This window comes from Lissotriton vulgaris, chromosome 4_1 (assembly GCF_964263255.1).
Source record: "Lissotriton vulgaris chromosome 4_1, aLisVul1.2, whole genome shotgun sequence".
NCBI classification, from domain to species: Eukaryota; Metazoa; Chordata; class Amphibia; order Caudata; family Salamandridae; genus Lissotriton; species Lissotriton vulgaris.
In genome coordinates, this window is record NC_141691.1 from 1717175079 (window position 1) to 1717188043 (window position 12965).

Consider the following 12965-nt stretch of genomic DNA (forward strand, 5'->3'; position numbering starts at 1 on the left):
GAAGACAAAGTAAAACGTTGGAACTGCTTGCCACTATCATTGGCGGATCGCACAGCGGTGGTTAAAATGGTGGTTCTGCCCAAACTTCTGTATCTATTTAATAATATCCCAATACAGCCACCAATGGAAGTGTTTCGCAGAATTAACTCCATGGTCATATCCCTCATCTGGGCGGGCAAACACGCCAGAATCGAGCTACGCGCTCTCAATTTGCCATTCGAACAGGGAGGCTATATGGTACCGGATTTCTTCCTATATTACTTATGTGCGCAAGCACAATATGCTCACCATTGGTTCCATGAAATCCCTTTCCTTACACATGTGGCAGTTGAGGAAGGAGATGCACATCCTATCCCACTACAGGCTATCATAACGCATACCAGACCTGCGTTACATAACAAGGACATCAACACCATAGATACTACTAATAAGGCCTGGCGCATTATGGGGAAAAAAACTCATAAACTACTTTATATGCGGAAGCTCTGCCACTCGACCACCACCTGGAACTCTCCGTTACACAGGAAAAGGTGGGAATGGGACTCCTACACGCAGTGGGTATAGATACGATGGGTGATTTATACAAGGATGGCGATTTCATTAAACTTTCAGATCTCACCTACATAAACAACCCAACACTACTATTTAAGTTCACGTATTTTACATTGCAAAAAGCTATACAAAAGCTTTATCCTACCTACCCAGCAGAACCACAGCAACTGGCGCCCTTACAACTTATTCTCACGTCCACCACTGCGAATCACATGGTATCTAGACTATACCGATCATTGCAAAAAGATATTGCAGGAAACACTCAGACCACACTGGACAAATGGAATACCATTCTAGAGAATCCGTTGTCGCCGGAAGAATGGGCTACGGCCTGCGCACTCACTGGACTACTGACATCTAATGGAAATTTGCACATAATACATTATAAATACATCCACCAATCATATTACACGCCGGCTAGGCTTCATAGATAGGGCCTTCGTATTGACTCTAAATGCAAGAGATGTCATATGCAGGATGCAGATTTCTGTCATCTAGCATGGGGCTGTGACAAAATAGCAAGTTATTGGTCTAAGGTCACTGAACTACTGGGTACCATGATCGGTGTACCAGTAGATTGCACTATCTGTGCATGCCTATTGGGCATACTGCCGGAGCTGAGAGCCCTAAGATGCAAATTCTGTGTGGTGGCTTTGATTTTAGCGAAGCGTAGAGTCTCTATGTGTTGGAATAGTAGAAAAGTCCCGACTGTTAAGCAATGGTTATTGGATTTAACGTATTGTAAAGACACTCTGCAGACATACGAGGAAGAACTACCTGCTTGATCCCGTCCCAAAGACTACTGGATTTACTTAGGGAAATTTCTTGAAACTTATCAAATGGATTGAATATATGTATTGTTTTGCATGTGCTGTGACTGTACACTGACTCAAATTATTGTCTAGGAACTCTGTAATGAGCTATGTATACTGAGAGATGGATGCTGTTGAGCAATGGTCTGATGTACACATTACTGTTGTTTTACTGTGTTGTTTGAAATGCTACTAAAAAATAAATAAAAAAAGGTGTCATACGCTTTGGAATACTACCCCCTTGCCAGTCCTGGCGACGAGGGTAGCATTCCACCCTTCTAGAGGAAGAAGACATGTTACTTTGCTTAAACGCGGTTAAATCTAACCAGAGCCTCAGCATCACAAAATGGATGCTGCTGCCCCAGATACAAGTCTGGCCTCCTGCTGCTGACCGAAACTCCGGCAGGGGAGGCCTGAACAAATGGTATCCTGTCACAGGGAGGTGTTACACCACCCCAGACCGGAGATAGTGGATTGGGGCAGTGAGGGCTGAATGAAACTAGACACTGCCTGGGGCCCACAAGGCGTCCCATGCATAGTCCAGTTCAAACTGGTGCTGGGGCACTCCAGCCCCAGCTCTGGCGCGAAACTGGACTAAGGGAAAGGGGTGTAACCACCCCCTACCTGGGTCCCAACCATAGGAGGGACCTAGCAGGTGATCCAGCCCCTTGATTTGGAATAAAGGTAGGAGCGGTGCCATTGCACCTCAGATCATCTTGACTGAAACTTTGAAACAAAACTCTGGAACCTTTCACATCCTACTCAACGTAGAAGACTGAAGAATCTCCCTTGTGGTCAAGGAGTGGCCACCCTGTGCAAGCAGGCACCATCAGCGCATCGAGACTTCCTTTGCCATTGCTCCCGCCGGAGCTTGAACGACAGAGACCGACAAGACCTGGACTCCCAGACTTCCAACAGCCCGATCCACAGTCCTAGCAAAGCTTAGACCCGTGGAGGCGACGTGAGATGTGGGACTGGCCTTCTTGAAAAGTCGACAAAGTGCTTTCTGTGCAGCTCCCGAGGCTCCCTCGACGCTGTGCTTTGGGGTTTGAGAAGCCCCAGCCCCGAGCAGCCTGTGCTCCAAAGATCACCCCTCCACACTCACCGAGTGCTGCGTGGGGCCCTTTTGCACTTTTCCTGTTCGACGCGTTGTCCGGTCACTGGCCCGTTGGCTAGTGGCCTCTGTGACGACGATGCATCGAAACTACACTGCTGGTCTGGTTGCTCCAGACTGGCCCCAGCTCCTCTGAAAAGGAGCCACCAATCTGCCCTTCCCGGTCCGATCCAGAAGACACCTTCAAGTCCTGCGTGGGTTGCATTTGCCAAGGCTTGGTGACTCCGACTCGAGAACCGACACCGCCGACAGCAAGAGCCTTCGTGGAACAGCTCGTTTTCACCAGCTGGTCATCCTCGATCCTTCCTGGTCCTGGTGGCAGCGGAGACAAACTACTCGACAGCTCCTGATCGCAACCCGACATTGCCTGGTTCCGTCCTGGTTCCATCCTGGTCACTGGCTAGTGACCCAGACTCTCTCCCCTCTGCTTTCAGGTACTCTACATCTTCAATCCACCCTTGGATCCAACTGGACTCTTCTCTCCTGGCCGCCTGCAGCATCTTTTCCTCCAGGCTCCATAGAACTTCACGAAGAAACCCGGCGCACTTTGGCACCTATGCACCCGCTTCCTGTGGGTGAGGTAACGAGGGTACTCTGGTGCCCCTGTAGTGATTTACATCCCTAGTGTCCTAGTTTCAAGTGGCTAAGTTCTAGTATAGTCGGAAGTCTCCTAAACTTATAACTTTCTGATTTTTACGCACCATTGACTTGTATGGTAAACGCGGTTGCCTATAGACACTGCACCCGCATCCTGTGGGTCTCCTATGTCCTAACCTTCATTAGTCCAGTGTAGGCCCAGCGATTCCCAAGGCCCTAGGCCTTACCATTGTTCGTGATGTGGTACTTATACCACTTTTTTAATATATGGTTTGAGTGGCCACCCGGCCTATCCAAATTGTGCAGCTTATTGTATGTTATACTGTGTTCTTTGTTAAACGCTTGTGCTTCTGTGCTCATAAAGAGTATAGGGGATTATTCTAGAAATAAATACATATATTTTGTAATATATAACTTGTGTGGTGTCCTTTCACTTGGTGTTGAAAAGGATTGCATATGGTAAAGCAGCTGGCTTCACATGCCCTCTTGAGTTTAGCCGAAGACTGCTTTTGTCCATGCTACCCCTAGGATAGCTGGTCTATAAGGTTGACTTACAACCAATCACCATAAGGGTCGTTTGGACTGGTGCAAGGTGCTCACTAGAATAGTGATCATCATGTACCAGGCCAACCCCTCACACATCTTTTATGGCGACAGTATGCAGTTCCAAACATCTAGGACGATACTTGTAATCTATCTGCACTAATGTGAGCCAGTCTTTTCTTTTTCAGGATCCTTATTACAGAGTGTCTTCCTTGTCAACATGTAATCAGTAGATCGTCTGCATATCCATTTGTCTAATTAAGGAGATATTTTCTATATGTTTGGTGGCTCAGGATTAAGATGTTATCTACTAACTAGGAACTTATATGTGAATGATCATTTAGGAGAGTAATCCCCCCCTCCCCCCACCCCAACAAAATCTGAAATAATGTTTGATATTGTCTGCAACATAACTGGTGGTTCCTCCTGATGGATTTTATATAGATTTTACCTGACTCTGCATGAGGTTGTTCTCATAGAAAATTTTGCTTTGATAAATATTCTATGGTTTTTTTGCATAGCCTACACTTGTGATGTTTTTATGATGTGCTTCTATTTATATTTCTCCCCAAAAGCTTTTATTGTGTGTTGTGCGTGTTTTAACTTTTTCTGTGAATGATCATTTATTGATTAAACTAGCAGCCCGTCCCGACCTTGTCCGGGAGCTTTCAGGCTTCCCCCTACCCCTGCCTGCCCCGACATTGCCCAGCAGCCAGTGCCCGGCCCGCCCCGTCCCCCTCCTAGTCCGACCCTCGCGTGGCCTGAGTCGATCCCCGTCCCCCGCCTGCCCCGACATTGCCTTTTGTCCATTCCCGCCTGCAGCCCGTGCCCCCGCCCGGTCCCCCACCTGCCCCGTCCCCCACCTGCCCTGACCCTCGCGTGGCCTGAGTTAATCCCCGTCCCAGTCTTCCCCGACCCCGCCTGCCCCGACATTGCCTTTTGGCCGTTCCCCGCCTGGCCCGATACCCGCCTGCTTACCTTTTCCGCCGCTCCTGAGGTCACAGCTCTTCGCCGCTCTGCTCCTCACCGCTTGTCCGCCGCCGCTCCTCCCCCACGCCATGTCCGCCTCTCAATGCTGCTCTTCACGTGACGGCTCCTCCCCCGCACCATGGCCGGAGCGCCTCTGACGCCGCTCCTCGACGTGAGCACGCACATCGTGGCCGGCGCTACTTTGGGGGGACTACTTTTTTTTTAAAAATATTAATTTTTTAAATAAGGTTTATTTTGAAACTTTATATAGCCTATAACCATCTACACACCCTGACGATTTCTACGGTGTATCGGGTGTGTAGATTGGCACAGTGGTTCCGGAGTTTACCCGCCTCAAAGCCTGAACCTTTCTCCTTTATTATAGTAGTATAGATAAGGTAGTACTACTATTCCCTACCTTGCTGTGTCCTGTTTCTTTAGATGGTTTCAATTGTTTAAAGAGTGTCTTTTGGATTATTCTCTCATTGAAACTGTTGAAAAAAATAGAAATTGTGTTTTTTTTCTTTTTAATGGTATTAAATTCATATTGCATTTAAAAAGTAAAAATGTTATAAAGGCACCTTTGTTTTGGAAAATGCGTTTTCAAATACATTGTCCTGAAGAGGTTTATTTTAATAGAACACATTGGCTGTATGGATTCTTTTGGAATTAAAATAAAAAAGACTGACTCATGATATCAAGACGCTACATTTCTTTTTCTTAAACATATTAAACTTGATAACTGTGAATCTCCAATAGATTGCTCCCTGATTTGTCTTGTTGTCTATTTGTCTGCTTTGGCAACAGTATTGTGAGGAGTGGATACTGTTCTGAGCTGCGCCTATTTGTAGTTTGGGGTCGATTTTGATTTACTGTATTGTTTTTTGCCTTCTGCTCTTCATATTGTTTGTTATGACTGAAAGTATGTAAGATTGTGATAATCCTATCTTTGAAGGGTGCTAGTTAGTGGGTTTTCTTCTAACCCCAAATTATTATGGAAATTCTACTGGGCGGAGGCCCAAGGCAGCAGCCAGGGCTATGCAGGTAAGAGTGTTCCAAAATTCATTATAACTCAAAGAAAATGTGTCGTGCTTTGCACCCATTTCTGTTTATTGTCGTGTTACCAGCTGACATATAAACTATTTGAGAATAATGCAAGTGTTTTCCCTAATGATATTCAGATAGTGTGCAGTTTTTAATATGATAAATTATTTTGCATGCACTATGCTGGTCTATTGTCTTCCTGCTACCTACCTTTTGTATTATGTACATTATTATTACTGCAATGATCAGCTGTGAAACTGAAATCAGCCAAAGTCTCTTGACTGTTAAATGGATTGTTTGTGTATCTTTTAAAAAGTTGTTTTTGCTTTATAGTGTATACATCACAAACACCAGAAACTTTTGTTTTCTTCTCCAGGTACCTCGTGTGTATGTCTACCCGGATTTAAGTGGGTCTTTAATTCTGGGAGTTCGTCAGCGAGTTGCCAGAAATGTCCTGACAATTTGGTATGTATTAAGTTTTCATACATTGGAGACCCAGTGCACTATATTATTGCATTTAATGCTGTTTTACGGAAATGTATTATTAGTTATCCTGTGAGACCCTGTAAAACCATTACATTGACAATTTTACTTTGTCAACTTATTCTTATCATTAATGTTATCATTACTTCATTATGACCTTTACTTTGCCACTAGTGCCTAACCCTATCTCATAACAATAGTTTTTGTTTTCCTTGTTAATTTAATAATAATAATAACAGATTAATAACTATAAAATAAACAAATGCCAATAGCCTACGTTAAGTAGTCTGATTTCAATTGTCATGATCATTTTTAACCTTGTGGACTTTTTTGAATGCATATAAATACAGTATTCAATTATAATAATTGATCATACTTCTTAACACTAACCTTAACATTCTGTTATCAATGAAAATATTGACTTTTCCTTTTATTTAGAATAATTGCAAAATTACCTATTTAATGAACCATTACCCTAATTCTCATCCCAATCATTGAGTTATTAATTAAATTGATTAAAATTCATTTTAAGGTATCACTTTTGTATTCACATGTACAGCATTTAGATGGACATTATGATTTCCTGCCAACCCCCTAAACTAATCCAGTGCGGGCCAGGATTATTATTATCAACCCTCCATTTGGGAATTGGCAAGTTTTTCTTACACAGAAAAGTCCACTCCAAATTCATTTTGCTGTGCTATAGAATGTTCAGCATCCTGAACCATTTTGGGGGCTTTGGCATTCTTTAGGATTATTAGATACATAGATGACGAGTATGTTACACTATTACTAAAAGTTCCTCTCTAGTACCGTCGTGATTAGTTTCCATATTAAGAATCCACCAATCATTTTGTAACCTTACCTCATTGCAATGTATTTGCGCGTTTCACCACTCACCTGGAGTCCACCATTTTTTCACCAGCAACTTGTGGGAAATAATCATGCCCTTGCGTGAATACAGAGTATGTTTTCTCCAGTGATGAGCATCCAAGTAGAATTAAGTTGGAACAAGCAGCTACTTTTGTGCAGGTTTACGGATTGTCTGCAACACTTAGCTCTAAAATTAAGCAATGTAGGGGTATGACCGCAGCTTTTGAGTGTGCCCTCCTCCCTGCACTTCTCCATCTTGTGGCGTCTTATTCTCTATCAAAGGCATGAATCCAATGTGGTGTGCAGTACAATCTGTAGAGAATTTTACACACAGTTTTCTTCTGTTGGAGATTTGCCCTTTCTATGGAGTCACCATGGTTTCTTTATTTTGCCTTTTTGCTGAATCTTAATTTTGCTGGCTGTGGACCTCTGTGCACTGCTAACCAGTGGTAAAGTGCTTGTGCTCCTCCTCTCAAGAAGGTAATATTGGTATACTTTGAATTGCCATGTTTAACTTACCTATAAGCCCCTAATACATCATACCAAGAGGCCTGTAAGTTAAATGTCACCTACGGGCTGCAGCACTCATTGTTCCACCCAATGTAGTCATAATGCAAATATGGCTGCTGGCCTGCCAGCACTAGCTTGGCTGTGCAGGTATTAACTGCAAGTTTGAACTGTCAGAATAGCCCCTTTTGGCAGGCCTCAGCCTTCCTTTTAAATAGGTATAAGTTATCCCGAAGTGGGCCGTATTGCCCAAAAAGGCTAGGTGCATGGCACTTAAAAGTAGGACATGTAAAGGTTTACATTTTTTTTTTAAAACCAATTTTATTGATAGATCACATTGGAGTTGCAGAGCTCTGTTCCCCAGAGGCAACTGCCAACCATTTGAATGTACATAACGCATTGCAATCCATCATGTTTTTGACATCAAAAAAAGTATAAAATGAATGCAATTAACCACCCTACCTCCGCCCCCCCCCCCCCCAACACTCCTCCCACCCCAACCATCCCGGATCCCTCCCCCCCGCATGGTTCCATACAATGTCAGTAATTTGTGTACACATAGCCACTGGCACAGCGCACTCAAGCATCCAGTACTGGGTCCTGTTCCGGCGGAGGCTCAAGCCAGATGCCCCTGACATTAGCCCAACGTTTCTAGATTTTATAATGTTTCCAAGGGCAACCCCGGGCAAGAAATATGGGCTTCTCCATCCCCATACAAAAATCAAGCCCCCTCTTCCACGCCACCAACGTCTGAGCCCTCGGGTCCTTCCATGCCTTCGCTATATCTCTTTTGGCAATTGTGAGACCCAGTAACAACAAATGCCTCTTGTAGAGGTTACCCCCCACTCCATCCAACACATGCAGTAGTCCCAGGCGCGGCGTGCGGGGGAGCACCCATCCAAGGACTTCATCCAGGCCATTCCAGACCCCATTCCAGAACCTGTTTAAGTGGCCACAACTCCACACTGTGTGAAAGAAAGTACCCTCCTCACATCCACACCTAGTACAGATCTGGGATGCAATGAGGCCCGCCTGCCACAGCCTCCGCCGAGTGTAATGTACCCTGTGCAAGTATTTAAATTGGATCAACCTCAGGCAGACAGAGATGGCCGCTCCTCTGGGGCCTGCCAGTGCCTCATTCCAGTCCTCCTCTTCTAGCGCCCCCACATCAGCCTAAAGGTTTACATTTTAACATGTCCTTACAGTGAAAGTGCATTCAAAGCTGCTATTTTCACATTTTGCATGGTTACCCTCTAACGTTTTGCGAGACACCTGATACTGACTTGACTGTGTGTGTGCTGGGACCCTGCTAACCAGGCCCCAGCACCTGTGTTCTTTCCCAAACGATATCTTTATTTACACAGTTGGCACACCTTTGCGCCATATTTAACTCCCTTGTGAAAGGTGCCCCTGGTACCAAGGGCCTTGTGACCAGAGAGGGCCTCCGAGGGCTGCAGCATGTATTACGTCACCTTAAAAGACGCTTCACCATAACACGCTCACACTGCCCTTGCAGACCACGTGTTTTGGTGCAGACCAAACTGAAGAGTCGACATAGCACACATCCCAGTATGCCTTGCCCACCAACACTGCGACATGGTTACGTCACCCCTCTAGCAGGCCTCAGAGCCCTACGTTGGGGTGCACCATACCACAGGTGAGGGCATAGCTGCATGAGCAATATGCCTCTACAGTGTCCGTGCCATTCAAAGACATTGTGTGCAGTGATGCCATTTTGAGTACATGGGCTGGGAGTTTGTCATCACAAACTCCACTGCTCCATGATGTCTCTACTGTAGACGAAGAAGTTGGTATCCAACTTCTCAGCATAATAAATCCACACATCCAGTGATGGATTTATTATAAAATGCACTCAGAGGACATCTCAGAGATGCCCCCCCCTAAAAGACGACCGACTTCTAGTGTATTGGCTGACTGGTCCCTGCCAGCCAGCCACCACCATACAGGTTTTAACCTCATGGGGTGATAGCCTTTGTACTCTCGGAGATCAGAAACAAAGCCTGCTCTGGGTGGAGGTGCTTCTCACTTCTCCCATTGCAGGAACAGCAACACTTGGCCGTGAGCCTCAAAGGCTCTCACCTTGTGTTATGCTGATTTGGGCCACTCCAACTAGTGTAGATGCCCACCCCCTCTCCTAACCCCACTTTTGGCAGCAGGACAGGTGGGAAAATTAGTAAGAATAGTAGGAGTGTCCACCTTACCCTCACACACTCCTAGGGTTGCCAGGAATTGAGGTGAATCCCTTTCTTGAAAATTTGTCATCTTGCTTTGAAGAATTAGGCCCAAGAGGAGTAGTGATGTGCCCCTCTCCCCAAAGGGACGGGGCACACAAAGGGTGTAGTCACCCTCGGGGACAGTATCCATTGGCTACTGACTCCGGACCTCAGTAACGCCCTTAGATTTAGTATTTAAGTGCTCCCCTAAACCTTGTTCCTCAAATCAGACGACCTATGAAGAAGGACCGAAGAGCCATACATCAGTGGAGAAGAAGACGATGACTGCCTTGGCCCCAGCCCTACCGGTCTGTCTCCTCCTCCAGCGACCCTGCTCCAAGAAACCGGCATGGCCTGCAGCCAGCCTCGTCCAAGAAACACAGAGACCTGTGAAGTCTTCAGCAAAGACTCTTGTCTCCTATGGACACTAGATTTGTCCAGCAAGAAACTACCTCAAGGACTAAGGATCCCAGGGGATCCGCAGCACTTGCACCACTCTGCACCTGACACCCCCGGACTGATTCCAGGTAGCCCACTGACCCAATGAAGTCTCCCCGGTGATCCTGACCTGGGATCCAGCGTAGGACGCCCTCCCCTGACCTCCCCCTCGATGCCTGCAGTCTCAACCGGAAGGGTCCCAGACTGGATCTGGTGAGAGAAACCCAATGCCTTAAGACACCCCTGCTCCTGCAACCCCCGGGCCTAGGAGTGCCCAACCAACGGTGTCCCGGTGTCCACCCACTATCCAGCCTAACTATCCAGTCATGGGATTCCTTCAGCTAGCCTCCCGAACCAAACCTGCAGCCTTTTTCCCCAACCGAGGATCTCCATTAGTTTAAGTTGGGCACCCGGCGCCTCCTGTGCACTCCGCACCCTGCCGCCACAGTGCTGCTGGTGGTGCAGTCTCTGTGCTTTTTGGCGGCCCCTCCAGTGCTGATGTTAACCCCCTGGGCCTGTGTCCCTGAATAGCAGGTACCTATAACCGGTGCCTCCTCTAGGTGCCCCCAGCCTCCATAGGATAACATTGGGCCCAGTGACCTCTGCACCAGGCCGCCCCAGTGCCGCTTGGTCCGACCCATGCCCACAGTTGACCAAAACCCCTAGAGACTGAATCTCAAACGGTTTACTTACTTCTAAATTACTCATTTGTCTTTCTCCTATAGGATTGCATTGGTCTCTTTCTGTGTTGTACGAAGTGTGATCCTGAATACAAAGTATCTTGTTCTGTACTGAAAAGCATTTCATGCACATACAAACTATTGTTTAATGCTATACAAACCTCTTGCCAATAATCTGAGAGTATTGCAGAAAAGTCTACTTACTTGTAACTGAGTTCAACTTTGTTCCTAGAAATAAAAGTAACAAAAGTAATATTGTTGCAAAAATGAGTCTGGAATTTAGTCATTGGGTGTGTGTCCCTGCTTTATATGAGTATGTACTTCAAATACATTCACACTACCCTCTGACAAGCCTAACTGCTCAGCCCAGCTACCCCTAAATTGAGAGTAAAGTATTATCTACTTTAACCTCTGCCATACCTTTGGGCACTCGCTGGACTCTGTGCACAATATACCTCTTTTTGGTATAGTATCTACAGAGCCAGCTTCCTGTAGCTGTTCCATAGGAAAACACTGTGATATAATATGAAATACTAATCCTGTATCTCAAGAATGGGATGAGCTAGAAAAATAATTAAACAACTATGTTTAATAATAGTTAAACCTCCTAATCAGTGGAGAAGATGGATTTGTCCTAAATATTCCGGACAGGTAACTTTGTTCCTGGAAACCAAATCTGCATTTTGTTCTCCCACTTAAGCCAGCCAGTAATTAACAATTAAATTGGCGTGAATGGTGTGTGAAGCTGCTCCCAGTAGCAAAACAATATGCTGATCTGAATTGGCAGGTATTGTCCACATTGACATTAAAGTGCCTAGTCCTGCTTGAAAGTTACATCCTGCTTGACAGAACTGCTGGGTATTTTTTCATAAGTCAGTTAGGATACCTCCCTATTCTAGGCAAATGATAGCTTACACCTGGGCAGGGCCCTTCTTTTATCTTGCCAGTCAGTCAGGAGGCAATCGTTTTGGCACGCTCTATGACATTACAGTGTCGCAGCCTGTTTGACAGGCCTGCTGGATTTACATATAACAATTGGGTCACGATTTAAAGGAAGGAAATAGAATGCCAAAACACTTTGTGTGTATCCACTGTCTGGACCTGAAAGCAACTTTGATGTTACCATACGTCTGATTCTGGGATTCAGTGGCTGACTAAACTGGATTTTAGTGGTGATGTGGGAGGACACTAAGATTGCATTAGTACATTCCCCAGCCCTCCAAGCCCACTTTTAGTGTTACCAAAGACTTTTGCCATCTTGGAAATGTCCAAAGTAGTAGTTTTAGCCCCCCAAACCTTAATTTCATTGGTTAGGGCGTCCCCAGGGTGTTATTCCCAACCACCAGCTTGTGCCAGGCATAAATGTGCACCTCCAGGAACCCACTTCAAAACGCCCCTGAACCTGTGGAAGATCATAAGAGGACTGAACCTGCTGTCTGAGACCTGAGAAGAGCCTAGCAGATTGGACCTTGTGTTCCTCTTGTACCCATGACAAAGAAGTAGACTTCGAGGGTCATAAAACTGGCCTTTTGTTTAAATCAACAGGGACACAAAAAGCTACAAAAGGCCCTTTCCTGCAACAGCCCAGCTGACCAGTGGCAACAGGGCGAGGGCAGAAAGGCCTCTGCTTGCCTCCAATTGAGTCTTTTAGTGTCTCCCCTGAGGTCCTTGAAGGCTTTAGAAGTGTAATCCGGTGATGAATTGGGACTTAATGATCTCAAGTCACAAGGTAAAGTATTTGACCAGGACAAACCTGGTTAGTGTATCCTACTTGTACTCCAACATGGTCAGTGTCAAACCTTGGTCCTGTTCTACTGCGACTATTGACTACCATTAGCACTTTGTACTTCTTGGCACTATTAGTGATTAAACCGTTAAGTCCAAACCCCCACAGGTAGTCAACACCTCCCTCCCTCCACCGAGGGCAGCAAACTCCTCCCACGGCAAGGCCTTTGGCCGTGTGTTGTGTGGGGTTGGCTGCAGTCCGTCAATGCCTCGCCATGCACAGCTGTTGGCTGCATTGTCAACAGCCTGTCTGCGGGGCCTGGGGCCAGTCACTGACTCCAACCCCCCACCACCCCAAGTGTATAACAACTCTATGCCGCGCACAGCCGGTGGG

The 12965-nt window shown here is 46.0% G+C and overlaps 1 protein-coding gene across 2 annotated transcripts in view; it reads left to right on the forward strand.

Annotated features, from left to right (window-relative positions):
* Positions 1-12965, forward strand: part of TMEM67 (transmembrane protein 67) — a 1133211-nt gene that overhangs the window by 84756 nt on the left and 1035490 nt on the right. For both annotated transcript variants that reach the window (XM_086965990.1, XM_086965991.1), the window contains exon 2: positions 6008-6096. In XM_086965990.1, coding sequence (XP_086822116.1) covers positions 6008-6096 — 89 coding nt within the window. The remainder of the gene's footprint in view (positions 1-6007; positions 6097-12965) is intronic.